General features: G+C 35.7%; 1 protein-coding gene across 5 annotated transcripts in view; it reads right to left on the bottom strand.

Moving 5' to 3' along the window:
- MLLT10 (MLLT10 histone lysine methyltransferase DOT1L cofactor) overlaps window positions 1-15,475 on the bottom strand; it is a 209,436-nt gene that overhangs the window by 10,654 nt on the left and 183,307 nt on the right. For all 5 annotated transcript variants that reach the window (XM_054020656.1, XM_054020659.1, XM_054020657.1 and 2 more), the window contains 3 exons: window positions 8,739-8,856; window positions 7,359-7,431; window positions 1,491-1,645 (listed from right to left, as the gene is read on the bottom strand). In XM_054020656.1, coding sequence (XP_053876631.1) covers window positions 1,491-1,645; window positions 7,359-7,431; window positions 8,739-8,856 — 346 coding nt within the window. The remainder of the gene's footprint in view (window positions 1-1,490; window positions 1,646-7,358; window positions 7,432-8,738; window positions 8,857-15,475) is intronic.

The raw sequence follows: 15,475 nt of genomic DNA, 5'->3' as shown, positions 1-15,475 counted from the left end.
CAGTACAATGTGCTTTTTCTGTAAACGTAGCCATAACAAAAAATTAAAGAAATAAAAACAAGATTCCTTTAATGACATGCAGGTAACAGAGCAGTTGTGGAATGCCTATTCTATTTGGCTTATGAAGTTTAAAATACAACTAACAACTCTAAGAGCAGATCAAAGATCTGAAATATATGCATAATATTTATGTAGTCAACTATTATTGTTTTTTAAAAAACCCAAAGGAAAAGTATGTGCAAAAGGAACTGTTGAATTCTTTGTCAAATAAATTGCAAATTTATGTGATCAATGAAAACCCTTTATTCGGGTTTATGGGGTTTTGGTTTTTTTTTTGTTTTTTTGTTTTCATTATGCTTTTGAATCACCATAAACCTTGCTGGATGCCAAACCTTCCAGCTGCTTTCAGTGTCGATCTACAGATCACCCAGCAGGGAGCACTACATGAGCATTGCAGTTACCACCCTTTCTTTGCAGATAAAGCGCATCATCATCTGAACAGGCACAGCTTCTACCATTTCCTCAAATTCTGATTTTGTTCCAGAACATGGATGACCCAACTAGGGCTACAGAGTAGCTGTCATGCCACAGGGATAGCCAGTCACTTTTTAAATACCAAATTGTATTTGTTTAACATGACCTCTGGGCCTACGACAGACACAAGTCTACTGGTATGGGCACATCTGGTCATTTCCCAAGGATTTAGCTTTTTATCCCTCCTCTTCAAGAATATACAAAGGAACCCTCAGAGCGCCCAAATGAGATGCAATAAGACTTAGCTAAACCTGTCCTCCAGCTATCATGTTTAAAGGATTATCCCCGCATGAATTTCCTCACAATTAGCATTTTTGTCAGGGTACCATTCATAAAAGTACCAACTAGATGGCACTTTACTCACTACCAACAACCAGAATAGCATGTTCAATAACATATACACACAAAAAGTGACAAAATAATGATTTTATATCTTGTCTAAAACTAGTCAATCAATTTTTATTTATTCTGATTTCTCATTGATTATGAATAAATCCAAAGCAATGTTATTTCCTCAGTTAAGCTTTATCTGTATTCACTTTTCAGTTATTTCATTTTGGTAAACACAACTCTTAATAATAAAAATAAATAACTCAGTACAAGAATGGCATGAAAAATGGAGAACAAACAAAATACAAAAGCACTGTAGGACACCTGCATAACACTTGTGAAAAACAATGGAGTTTCTCACAACTGAAGACGGTAGTTTATACTAAAAATACCAAAAATAAAGCTCTAAAGAAACATTTCAAAATATCAGCATCACATAAAATAAAGCACAATTGAGGAACCAAACCTTAATGATAATCAGTATAAAACAGAAGTTATAAACTATGCAGCATAAAATGGTGAACAGGTTGTTTAAAAAGACTTAGGCATTCACTGGGTGATAATTATTTATAACACTGCCCAACAAACAAAAAAGCCCAGTAATAACAGAAAACATGAATACTTACTGTCACTAGGGGTGCCCTGTTCTAGCAAAAATTGCTGTCCTTCACTCCACTGCCTCTCCAAAAGCTGTTCAATGCTGGCAGCTACCGGGGGCAAATTTTCCACACTGCTGTTCACTGACTGATCATAGCGAATCTGTAAGCTGCTTACAGGAGATCTGTTGAAAACATTGTAATTTACACATTTAAAGGAAGGAGGGAAATGTATTTAGCAAAGGGCCCATAAAGTTTCTTACCTTGTGCTAGCCCATAGCACCTACATAATCCAGAGCTTCCAACATTAAGCTTCTCAAAGCCACTAGGAACTCTGAGCTCTCATCACCCAGGTTTTAACAGAAAACAGCAGTTTGGGAATTTGTGTACAGAAAACAGATGCATTAGTTTAGCTGCACTAGAAGTTTATGTCTAACAGATATTATTGAACTCAAAGAGCACATATTGCTGGAGCAGGAAATAGGTGCTCAGTACAGTAATAAATTATATATAAATCAAATATCTAAAAACATCTAAACAATGGTGAAATACAAAATATGAAGCCTAATTAAAATCATTACAATTATGACATTCTCCCATAGTACATAGGTCATATGTAATTTTGATGTGCGATTTGTGCCAAAAACCCATGTAAAGAGAAATTTTTGAATAGAGAGTGATTGAGTGGAAAACACAGTTACTAACATTTCCATAATTGTTGTTCTTCAAGAAATGTTGCACATGTCCATTCCAATGTAGGTGTGTGCGTGCCCTAAGCACAGATGCCAGAATTTTTTCTCCCTAGTGGTATCCGTCAGGTCAGCTCCAGAGTCCCCTGGTGCCACATGCTCATAGTGCCAGTATAAATGGCCCCATCGACCCCGCTCCCCCTTCAGTTTCTTCTTACCAACTGTCTCTGATAAGTGGGTTTTGGAATGGACATGTGCAACATATCTCGAAGTACAACAGTTACGGAAAAATTAGTAACCATTTTTTCCTCTTCGGGTGCTTGCACCAAGGCAGGTCTTAAGGTTGCCTCCATGAGGATCACCTTTAGTCTTGCCACTCAGTCCTTTTTGTTTCAGGATCTGAGGTCCCTGCAAATTTGGCAGCAGTATTTCTTATGAGATTCCCCAAGGCACTTAAGACAGCTTGAGTGCAGGTCACTCAAAGGCACAGACTTACCACCAGAGGCCCAGGGCTTGAAACCCAGCCACTGAGGCATGCCCCGGCACCAGGGAAGCAGATGACCCCATTAGCTAAGCATGGAGGCATCCGGAACTAAGTACTAAAACCTACTAAAATGACTAAATTCCTATCACGCTGTAATAACTATTTACACTAACAACTGCAGAAAAATCACTAGGAGAAGGATTGCCTGAGCAAAGTGGTCCCGACGGATACCACTGATAGGAAAAAATTCTGGCAACTGCTCAGGGTGTGCACACCCCTACACTGGAATGGACATGTGCAAGCACTTGAAGTAGTAATATTATTTCATAAAAAAAACCTTAAAAACATTAGAGTTGCATTCAAAAATCAAAAAATAAAGTTAAAATTTCAGAGGGGTAGCCCTTTTAGTCTGTATCCACAAAAAGGTGCCACCGGACTCCTCGGAGTCTTGAAGGTGCCAAGTTAAAGTTGCCTATACAACCTTAACTCTGCCGCATATTCATTCATATACTATCTTAATACATAATCATACCCTAGTCTTTCTACTGGACCCATCTCATTCAGAATGAATTTCACCGCTCTGAAGAAAGCCAGTACAAGGTCTATGTGCCCTTAATCCCTTTTTGTGGCTTCACCCGCAGTCTACAAGGTGGACTGTATTCAGTGAACAGAACAGCTGCTCAATATTTCTTCTTATCTTAATTTTTCCCTATCTGGCCCCGTGCCTCATTCAGAGCCAGATCCAAAGCCAACTGAAGTTAACAAGCATCTTTCCACTGCCTCCAATGGGCTCTGGATCAGGCGCTCAGTATATTCTCTGTATTTTGCAGTTGTAGAACTAAAGCAAAGAGATTAAACAACTTGCCCAAGGTCACACAGGAAGTCTGTAGCAAAGTCAAGAACAGAATCTAAATAGTCTGTACTACAGTCCACTGCCTTAGCTATGAAGCGATCTCTTCCAGTGCCCCCTTGTTTTATTCACTACAAGAGAACAAGTCACGGGTCCTGATTAAAAAATAGTATTTGATGCTATAATAAAGGATTATATTGTAATGCATATTGTGAAGTGACTTTTTGTATAAAATTTCCTAATTAAAATAAAAAAAAAAAACAAGAAATTCCACCATGTTCAACTATTTGCTAGACAGAATTAGAACGCTCTGTATGGTGTGTTATATATGCAATGAAACAGAAGCCCTTGCTTCATTTCAGGCATACATTTTTGTACCATGTGGCCTTCAATATTTACCTCCTACTTATTGCAGAGTCAGCATGTAACTGTGTAAATTCTCAGCCTCACTATTATATTAAAATATTGATTTGCATTTATATAGGGATGTACATACATATTTAAAAACAGGTATTATACACTGTATGTTATTTTGAATGTTTGTTGGTATATTAGTTAAATAATATTTGAGGCATGCTTGGAAAAAGTAGCGCTTCCCATTCGAAACGGAAATCATTTATATACACACTACACACACCAACAGTTATATTATACTGTAAGTATGGGTGTATATATGTGTGTGAGATTAGATATCTAATACAATTGTTGTAGAGTGGTATAGAGGTATTATTAGCATGAGCTGGAATGGCTGCACAATTCACAAGTGAGTTATGTAGGTCATATCAAATGATTGCCAATAAGATCTTCAAACCACTCCACTTTAGTATACTATATGTGAAATAAAGAATATTTCTGAGTGTTAGGTCTATTTTTTGTACCCTACTACCTGTAAGTAGGTGGTATAGTTACAATAAGCCCAACTGTACAGGGTTCAGAAAGAAAAAAAATAAAACTAATAAATGTAAAAAAAAAACCCACCCCAAAACAACCCTGTAAATGAGTCTTAAAATAGCTTGTCTAATACATAGAAGTCCCACAACTTTAACTTCTGATGTTCCAAGACTTTCAGGCCTAATTATTGTCTGTCCTACATATAAGACAAGTGCAATTTGGGAGGGTGGGGGGTCAGTGGGAATGTCCATATTTTAAAGAATGAAGCAAACATTTCTGTCTCATTTTTTAATGTCAAATGTATGAAGTTACTCAGATTTGAACATTACAAGAGAGATACAGAGATGGATTAGTGGGCAGAGGTTATATTAGGCAGTCAAAGGTGCAAGGTACGTGTGACGCTGTCTGGAATATGGTGACCATTTATAATATTGATACCAGTATTACAAAGAATCTTACAAGATATGCCATGTAAGGTATCAGTGGAAAAATTATGATTGGCTAAATATGATAATCATGTTTATATGTATCTTTGTATTGAGAGTTATAAATGTGTGTGGTATGTTTGTATTTCAAACTTGTGTTGTGTGTCTGGGTAATTCCCCCAGACAGATTGGCATCAGCACTATCCAGCCTGCTTGATGGCTTATCAAAGCCAATCAGCTATACAATGAATCCATTGAGAGAAGCCAGGGACTTCACCTATGAGTCAGCAGGACATGTAGGGACATGCTGGTGGACAGGGGACTCCCATGTGCTGTAAGTTTGTGTTTGGGACAAAGGAAGTACAAGTCACATGGCAATGGATATAAAAAGCCAGCTGCACTTTGTCTTCAAACCTGCTTCTTACCTCTGGAGCAACTTCTCTACAAACTGAAGCATTGAACAAAGGACTGACAGACCCCATCCATGCTTTGGGCATGTTCCAGAGGGACTCTACAAACCAGCAAACTCACCAATGCTGCTAAGAACCTGATGTATGGACTCTGAAGTCTTATATAGTAACTCATTGTTCTGACCATTTAACAACTCACTTCTTGTTCTTTTCTTTTTTAATAAACCTTTGGTTTTAGATACTAAACGATTGGCTGGCAGCATGGTATTTTAGGTAAGACCCAAACTAGCATTGATCTGGTAATGTGGCTGGCCCTTTCGGGATTAGAAGAACATTTTGTATAGTGAGCAGAGTTTTTAAATAACTTCTCATTTTACTGGACCTATGTGCTAACTGGGAACCAGAGAACTGGAATGAAATAGAGGGGGCTGAGAGATTTCTTTTTTCAGCTTCTTGATAACCAGTGTGGGGGATCAGGAGCACAGTTTGTGACTGGTTGGTGAATCTAAGTTCAGCGTTAACCTCCAGTTTGGGGAGAATATGCTCTCCTTTTTGCAGCCTGCCCTGACCTTGGCATTTTCAGTCTGGGCTACCCTCGGCACCACAGGTCACAGTATGTCTTTTTTTATATTGTACATAGGGCTGGTGGCACTGCCTATCATTAATGCTGCCTGACACTTCCTTTTATAAGACCCAGTTTTCAAGTGCTTATAAAGTTGCCAAACTTTGATTTCAGGGTGTCTGCCTCAGGCTAATTTTTTTTTTAATAAAATTTCAGTCAAAATGATTCAGCCGTTTACAAGAATGAGGCTAGAGAAAAATACATGGTTTTGCCCATGTTAAAGAATTCTAGTCATCTATTCCTTTAACAGCTCTAGTGTCCCCATGGTTTGGACCCCCCAGTATATAACATATACATTAAATTATAACCTAATAAAGCTTTGTTAATTACAGACTTCTACAACGATTTCAGACTGTAATAATAAAATACAGTGTTACAATACTATAATATAGTAAATGAAATTCTTTGGAGGTCTATTGTCAGAGTTACCAGATGGCCAGCTGAGGCAGGAGCAAAGGCAGGCTGGAGAAAAGGCAGGCTAGCGTGGAAACAGGTAAGGCTAAGCAGGACCAAGAGCAAAGGCAGTCTGTTGAAATTACTGGCAATTGGAGTGTTCCTGGCCAGAGTAGTGTTGTTGAGCAGACTGGAAAGATTGCTTTCCTTAGGAGCTTATGTATGTGCCTAGGGATCACCTCTTGGGTCCTCGCCTGTGGATAGGCTGAACCTATGACGACTATCACAAGACCTGCAGGTGATTTATCACATGACTTATCACACACTCTGGACTCGGCAATGATACATCAGGCTTAAGTAGACTTGGGCTCAGAGGTATCTGAGGCTCAGGCAGGCCCAGAGGTATCACACCTATTGAGCAATCCTGATGCTAATGCCCAAGCAAGGCATACAAGAGCATCCTTAAAATACCCTACTTCAAATAGGCCACATATGCAAAATAATCACTCTTAAAAAATAACCATTATCACCAAATAGCACTCTTATTTCACTCAAAGCACTTAAAAACCCCCAGACTATTTGAATGTTTTTCCTTAAAATTATAATTTAAAAATCAATGGCAACAATTATAAGTATGTTAGAGTGAAAGAATTCTATAAAGAAGATTCTATTGTCAAATTTCAATAGTGGAGATCAAGTGCACTGTCTCTAGAGCAAGAAAACACAATATCTGGATATAGTAATGTTCTCTATGTTTTACCTCCAGTATCGTAATCTGATGATATATGGGAATTTTTGGACATTTTAAAAAAAGAATTATAGTGACAAAAATAGGTATAGAGTGGAGCTAATACTACATGTAGATAGAAAATTATAAGCAGGTCCCTTTAAGGAGATCTCCATTATCTCAGTAACCCTAGGTAAAGAGATCATTTATCTTGCAAATCTAATCATGTGAGTTTTAGTTAATATCAGAGTAAATTTGGCACCATTTCCCTAACTTCCTGGACATGTACATTGTCTGCATAATTCTTTAGAATCTTAGCAAATATATGCACTATCGAGAAGATAAATAAGTTTCCAAATCTTAAAGTGTTTCCTTTGCCTGTACTCTCCAATGTAAATAATGCTTACCGTGGTGAGAGACTTCCTCTGGGTGAACCTCCCCTGCCAACAAGGCTGCGAGTATTATCTCCAAGATCTTGACCTGTAATGTAAATATTTCACAGCTGATAAAGTTACTCTTATTAGATAAGAGTTTTAAAGCTGCTGTATTTTAAAATATATTAAACCTTAACTACTACCTGCAGTTACTACTAATGTGTAGATAGTTGAAGACTGCTGAACTGTAGCATGTAAGGCGTTGTCCTTACACATTTCTGTGGATGTACCAGGCCATGGATTATGTTCAGTTCTTTCATTCCTTTCTGTTTTACAGCACAGAAGCGTGGTTTGCATTTGCAGTACCCTCCCCTCAGCCACTTTTAATTTCTACGGTGAAAGTAATGAATCACAGCTGTGGACAGCTAATCTGTATGCTTATCACAGCAAATCCTGATGCTTTCTTTTTTTAACACTTTTCATCCCAAGACAACTCATAAAATAGAAAATGCACAAAACCTACCACCGTCTAACAATTATATATTGGTTTAAAGATTTACTGAACATTTTATTGAAGTCCTTATTTTATAAAATTGCTACTATTTATAAGCAAGAACATAGGAAAGACTTTTGCTACAATGTATTAAAACAAACAAACAAAAACCCTCATTAAATAAATATAAAGAAATGTTTTGCTTGGAAGGACTCAAAAAGGTTATTTTCCCTATGGCCTCTCAGTAAAATAACCCTATCTGCCCCCTTCAAGGCTTCCCTCCCCCTTTTCTGAGTCAAATGACCTCTGACCTCTTAGAGGGCAAAGACATGACTGATCCATTCTTGGTAAACTGCTAAACTCATTCCCTTCCCCCAAACAGGCATGACTACTATGACATGTCAACAAATCCTTAAGGATGGAATGAAACAAAGCAAATCCAGTAGCTCATTAAAACTGGTCTCTTCTGCGATGTTACAAAATGTCAATTGGTAAATATTCACAGGATTATTAAACAGTGTAGAAGTTCTCTAACAGGATCTTTCTGCCACACAAAGTTGTGCGCAATGCAATTTCATGAATTATGCAAATAAAGGTTTAAACTATTCAAGACAAAACCCAGTGCTGTTACTTTCTTTGCAAAGAACTAAGAGAACTGAACACATCAATCACAAAAGTCACAGGAGACATTGTTGCATTCCTGCCTGCTGATGGCTCTGCTTAAACATTTACATTTCAGACAGTAAAAAATGCATAGCTATTTTGCAGTACAACAAAGAATTTACTTCCAACATGAAAGAACCATATACAGTCATTTAGGAACCAAATCCCCAACCAAGAGTTCACAAATAAAATTAGTGGTCATTTTAAATAGCTAAAATCAGGAAAGCAGATGCTTTGAACAGTTCTCGCAAGCTTACCTGCTTGACTGTTTTCAGACTGAGCTATAAGTGCTGCCATTGCTGAATTAGGATTCAGCCTATTGCCATACATGTGGGATGGAGGCAAACTGAGGGAAGATCCAGGTAGGGTGTTTGCCTGTAAGACAACAATTAAAACTACAATCTTTAAAAAGTCTGGGAGAAAAATTCTTAATTTATTTTAAGGACACTTCCTTGTGAATTAAAATTAATCACTAGTATGTAAAATACTTAAAAGTCAATTAATATTTAAAAAGTAATTAATGATTTTCAATCAAGTTTTGGGAATAGGGAAATATAATTGCAGTAATTTCTGCATGTATTAAAGCGTAAATTGCTATTTTCTCTGGTACATACATTAAACAAAAAGCTTCTATAAAAATTTAAAAATGTTAGCGTATGAATTGTTAGAAATCATTGAATTGTAACTTTTAAATGATTGGCGTACAACAAGTAGGATGTGTAGACTTGCTTACAATTCCTAAGTATGCAGCCAATGCCAGGACTTAGTGGCATGGTGACCATGCAGTTATCCTACTAATTATTTAATCTTATTAAACCATTTACAAAATAAGGGCAGGTAGACAACAGATGTCTCACAAATGCTTGGGTTCCTTACATCACAAGACGGCTGTGGAGGTCAAAAGGTTCACCTTCCAGCTCTATAGTTTAACTACACAGAGCCATATTTCCTTTGCTTTACTCTGTCATTAGTAAAACCTGCACACTATTTTGTTACTTCCTATTTTGATAGGCTTGGAAGCCTGGTGTTTTTTTGTTTTGTTTTGTTTTTATTTTAAAGAAAGCAAACAGCCATTACAAGTATGTTTTCTATACAATACGGGGCTCAACGAATCACAGTTTTGCCCTGACCCCATATAAGGAACTGTATTTTTGGCAGCTGGCCAGCTCTACTTACTGAAGAGCTCGTCAAAAGTTTGTATTCATTCATGTTGCTAACCACAATTCTGAAGGTCTTTGCTGGGACTTGTGCCAAACAAGCGAAAATGAACCCTTACACAGATGAAGCTAAGGAGGCTGGCCAAAAACTTGCATAATCCAATGCAATAAAAATACCTTCCTCCCTTGGCTGTTTATACTTTCTCCCTTTCGAAGAACAGATCTGCCTTAAAACTGAGTTTTGGAAGCATACGATCACAAACAAAAATAATACTGCCGGTGCTAATAGAAGATACTTACATTAGCCTGAAAGAACACACTTTTTTCAGAATAAAAAATAGATTTTAAGTCTACGCTCTGGTGTTTACAGAAAAACAGATGCACAACCTGTGAGATTACATTAACAATAATCTTAGCATGAACCTGAATACACAAATAAGCTTTTCAGAAGAAATGAAATGCTTATTTTTTTGAGATGTAAAAAAGAAGGTGAACAGCAGGGAAGTCAAGTTGCAGGACATTTTGACATATATAACTGCACACAAGAGACAAGAGACACATACTGGTTATTACAAGAAAAATATTACACAGTGTAAACTATGTCTCTGGAAAGAATCATACACTGCCATTAAGGTTTGGCTTTTAGCCAACGTATTAAACTTGATGAATGGACTTTTACAAATTCACACAACTGTTTCCAATGATGCTGTATTTACTATATACTGGTGAGAAATCATGACCAGTACTTGTATTCAAGTTTTTCTGTTGTTGAGTATATTGTTAGAATAAACAAACATAAAATGTAGGAACAAGAAATTCTGTAAGACAATTGTCATTTTAATAGATTTCTTTTTATAAGAACATAAATCACAAACTCTCACAGGTTCACCAAGTATGGAGAATCTGGCCCTTATTTCAAGGTTTGTAGAACATCTCCATTAGATTAAATCTGAAAAAGTTATAAGCCGTTTAAAATACTGCAAGTCTTTTCACTTACCTGTTTATGTGAATATGTCCCTGAAATGTAGTACATTAATTTCCACTAAGTTCAGAGACACTTACTGATGGAGGCAGGCAACACTGAACCATTCCAGCTGTTTTCCTCAATAAACACCTATAGCATGACTCCAAATCGACTAGCATTATTTGTTAGTAACCTTTCATTTTTCCTCTCATGCAAATAATAGGAATTACAAATTTCTGGTAAACACTTTCTCTGAAGAAAACGGTAATAAACAGAAAGTTAACCAAAGGTATTCTCTGCACCTATACTTAAAAAAGACAAGACCAACAAGGTAAAACGCTGTATATTCCAAATTTAAGTTTAATTGAGGCAGTTATAAATTATATTAGTGTATTTCTATCCTTTAATCAATGTGAATTATGTTTTATTAGTTTTTAATTTTTGAAAGTTCAAAGTGCTAGCATTTCAGGAGAGTGAGATTTTTAAAAAAATCAAGCGAGTAGTGTACCTTTTTGACTTCTGCTGCAGAGATTGGATTTCCGCCCCCATTATTCTCATTCTATTTAATTCACAGCAAGGTTAATAAAACTAAAATAAAGTAGTATGTATAAGATTACAAATAAATGTATAATAGTGGCAGAACTGCCATAATCGGCAAAAACAAAACATGTTTAGTAGACTGAAATTAACAAAAAAATTCATAAGCAGAGCTAGATGAAATTAGTTAGAATGATCTACAGATCTTGAAAGGAACAGCAAGTCTCTGCTGAGAAGCTATTAAAGCGCAAAACAACACACATCAAAGAAATTAAATGTTTGCTATGTGGGTTGACATACCAGATCAAAAGGGTTGGCATGATTTGAACAATATTTAAGAGTCTGAGGTTTTTCACAAGTGGTGCTTCACTACCTACATATAAATCGTTGCTTACACTTTAACTAAAAGAATATTTTAAGACTTCCTGTGACGTAAGCTAGAACTACAGAATTCCTAGTAACATCACACATCTTATGCAACTCCTCTAGAAAAAGCTCACTTTAATAGAACTGCTCAAATAGCTGGCGGTAAAACTTAGAACTAAGTTTTTTTATGAGGAAGGAAAACGTCAGGAATATGGATCTGAAAAGTATTACTATGTACGTGATTACTTCATCTGACAGGAAAGTAAGGAAGGTATTAGAATACTGCATTATTTAAAGGTGAAATAGGAGCTTCACATTTCACTCAGTTGAAACAGGCTGTAGCAAGCATTTATTAAAAATGCGCAATCATCCTGTCAATACACATTAAGGTCACAGGATTGAAACAAGCTCTAAAATGCATCACTTTTAAAGCTGTAGCATTCTTTACTTCAGCTGATTCTCTTTAACAGCCAACTTGCAAAACATGGCTGAAATGTACTTTTACAAAATTTAAATAGTAACTATTTATATTTAACTAAATATTTATTTTTAATGCCCAGAAAACAAATCTTACTCAAAATGATTTCAACAGATAGATCTAAGCCTAAATTAGAGATATATTGTATTTTGATTTTATTTATGGAAAATTCAATAAAGGAGCAAAGCAACACAAGATGAAGATAGTTAATACACTATAATTCAAGGAATGATTGATTATAATAAGAAAAAATGACAATTCTAATTGGCCTCTGATGTATTTCTCCTATAGTAAAAAGGAAAGTCGTATATATTTTTAATTAAGTTTGAAAATTATTTGTACAAATCAACTAAATTGAATAAGTTACACAAATACCCTGTGAAATATTTTTAAGATATCAGCAACACTGATGTTTCTTTGGAGTAAAGTACAAAAGTATTACTTTACATAAAAATGAACAGAATTTATGAACAATAAAGTTTCTAAAATTAGCAAAAAGTATTAGATTGTAGGACTGGAAATTAATTTAATTTTCCAGGAAAAAACAGTTTCTTGCCTAAAAAAAGTTACATGGAGCCAATGAAAGAAAATCAAAGGGAATACAAGGAACCCAATAGTTAGCTATATAAAATTTTTATCAGAAAGGTCTTGATAATCTGAGAACCCATGAGTGTGCACATTCCCCTGTTTCTTTCAAGTTTTATGCCATGAAATATTTTCTGATAACAGGCCCCATTTCTGTCTGAGCTCCACACCAGTAAGGTTTTAATACTCAGCGTGTGATGAGAGATGAAACCAAGTGTGAACAACTTTCAGGTCCCATGAGTAGGCTGACTATTGAAGCTGTCAGGTTCAATTGCATCATTCGACATTATTCAATGCCCCAAACTGCTCCCTAATTGTTAGGGGCTTAACATATTCAAAACCATTGTTTAGGCTAATGCTGAAATGCCTACAGTTGAGTTTCCATAAAGAAGGGGGAGGGATTTAATTGTAGTTAAACCATTACTGAACTCTCCTTCATTCATGATAGGACAACAAGAATGGGCTGAACAACCAATTCCAAGACTGCTTCTTAATCGCTTTATATCTAATCAATACACTTCTTCCGTTTTGATTAAAAATATAATCATTGCTAATAGTTTCGTACCACAATATTTTGGTGATTCTTTAAAGTAAATGGAAGATAATTTCATTGCCTATTTTAGCCCAGAGATATTTGTCATTAAATGAGGGATGGAATTTTTCTTTAAAATAAAAATTATTTATTCTTATTTCTTACTTAAGTTGCCCGTGTGCCTCAAATATGAACAGCAAAATAGTATATTAGGCCATAATAGTATGGTCTAATTCTGTTATTTTTTCACATTTTTAATGCAAGTCTTGTGACAGAAAATACTCATAACCATGTCATGATGTCCTGTTTTATATGAATTATAGCAACCATGCTGACCAGTCAATACTAATCATGTTTCAGCAAACTTTCTAAAGGAAAAAACACTATACAAAACTATGTTGTAGGATTTTCAAAATACACAGTAATTAAAAATAAAGTGCATATTAGTTTTGTCTTTGATTTGGAAGACATTGCAAAATTTCTGGTACAAAAATAATATTTCCATTTCAAGTACTGTAATCTAGATTTAACAGTGGAAAAGAAAGGAATAATAGAGGCAGCAATTTATCAAGTTTCACGCAAAACTGGTATCTTGAAATGTGTAGATGTAGACTGATACCAGTTGAAATTTGCTTTTGGGGCTACCTGCTCTTTTCCCTTTTTTAAAAGGTATGATAAAACAATGTATGTGACTGTTATCCCTCTTGTTTTACAAATTTCAACAATAAATTTGGCACCAGATTATGATTGGCTCTCTGACAGTGTACGGGGACCAGCTATAATTTCACTAGGCAATGAACCCTCTGTTCCGTGTTATTAGTGGCCCTACCCCTTCCAGTTCTGCTAGCTCCACACCATACCATTTAAAGGGTGGTTAAATTGCTGCTGTAGCAGCATACACTCCCAGGGAAACCCAGAACAAATTTTGGCTGAGTCAGACAGAATTACTTATGAGGTACTTGCTGCAATATATCACTTCTGGAACTCCTCACCACAAGTGAGGGATATGTTTTAAAGGCACAATCTAGAGCTAAACTTTCTGTGGAAAAAATGCTCAGTCAAACTTTCTAGTGTTTTTCTGATAGCCAGAAACACAGCTGGTATTTGAAAACCAAAATTAAAAAAAAGGTTCAATGCAGTTAAATGCTTCAACATTTATTTCCTAGAGTCACCATATCAACATTCCAAATGCATGAAGTAATGTAGGACATATAATAGAAAGTGTCTACTGAACTGCTTTTGGACTGAAACTTGTGATTCCGCTGAAAACCCAAGGCCAACACTTTTATTTGTCCTCTTTCAATTTTCATTCAGTTTTCACAACAAACATTAAAACAATGCATCTTATTGCTTCTTCAGTGCAAGAGCCTACAACACTACTGGTGACTGAAGTGGGAACAGCATGAACTTCCTATAGCAAATCCCACTTTATCCAATCACTTCTATGTCTGCAGAAGGAAACAAACCAAACACCTACTGTAGCCTTTAGTTATTCCCGCTCTGAAAGAAATATCCTGGCCCTTACTCAAGTGCTTCAAAACCCGTCAACTTTTTCATCAATGGCAAAACTACCATTTTATTAACTGGGCTGACCTATCCATAGGAAAATTTCAACAAGCAAGATTTTTCACTATTTAATTATTTGAAATAAAACAATTTGACTAGAGAATTCTATTAGAACATGCTAGACAAATGAAAATAGAAGAATCACAGAAGAAGTCTCATACTAATTTAGAAGTGAAAAAGACAACTTCTCAACCAAGAAGGACAATTCCATTGGTGTGTAAATTGAAATATAGATCAGGTTTTAAGTATATGCAAACCATAAATATTCCTTCAGTATTATGATTTTAAATAATTAAACTACTATATTGATTTTTAGATCAACACAGAGAAGGCAAGTAATTTAAGTAACTGTAACCATGATGAAGATTCTAGCTATAAAAACAGATAACCAAATGCTGGTTTTAAGAGAAATCAATTGTTTTGATTAAATTTAGGCATAAATCTTTCAATTAAATGAAAAAAAAAACCCTACCCTTCAAACAAAAGCACTCAAATACTCTCTCTGAGAGGCAAGAATGAATACAACTGGGAAACACAGTGGGATTTGAAAGGCAAAATGAAAAATTAATGGCACACCTACAGAAACTAATTTATACCTCTGCCCACTGTACAACAAGGGCACATCAAATCATTAAAAACCACAAGGGTAGAAGTTCTTCTATCTTCCAGTAATTTGAAACATCTATAATCTCAATAGTATTACTGGTTTACTGATCCCTTCTATGTTAACTAAACTGGATATTCTGTAAATTATTCATTAATTCAACTCTAATTGTTTAACAAATGGACAAATTAACTATAACAATATT

This window comes from Malaclemys terrapin, chromosome 2 (assembly GCF_027887155.1).
Source record: "Malaclemys terrapin pileata isolate rMalTer1 chromosome 2, rMalTer1.hap1, whole genome shotgun sequence".
Taxonomy (NCBI): Eukaryota; Metazoa; Chordata; order Testudines; family Emydidae; genus Malaclemys; species Malaclemys terrapin.
The sequence above is the reverse complement of the archived record's forward strand: the minus strand, read 5'-3'. Positions and strand labels throughout refer to the sequence as shown.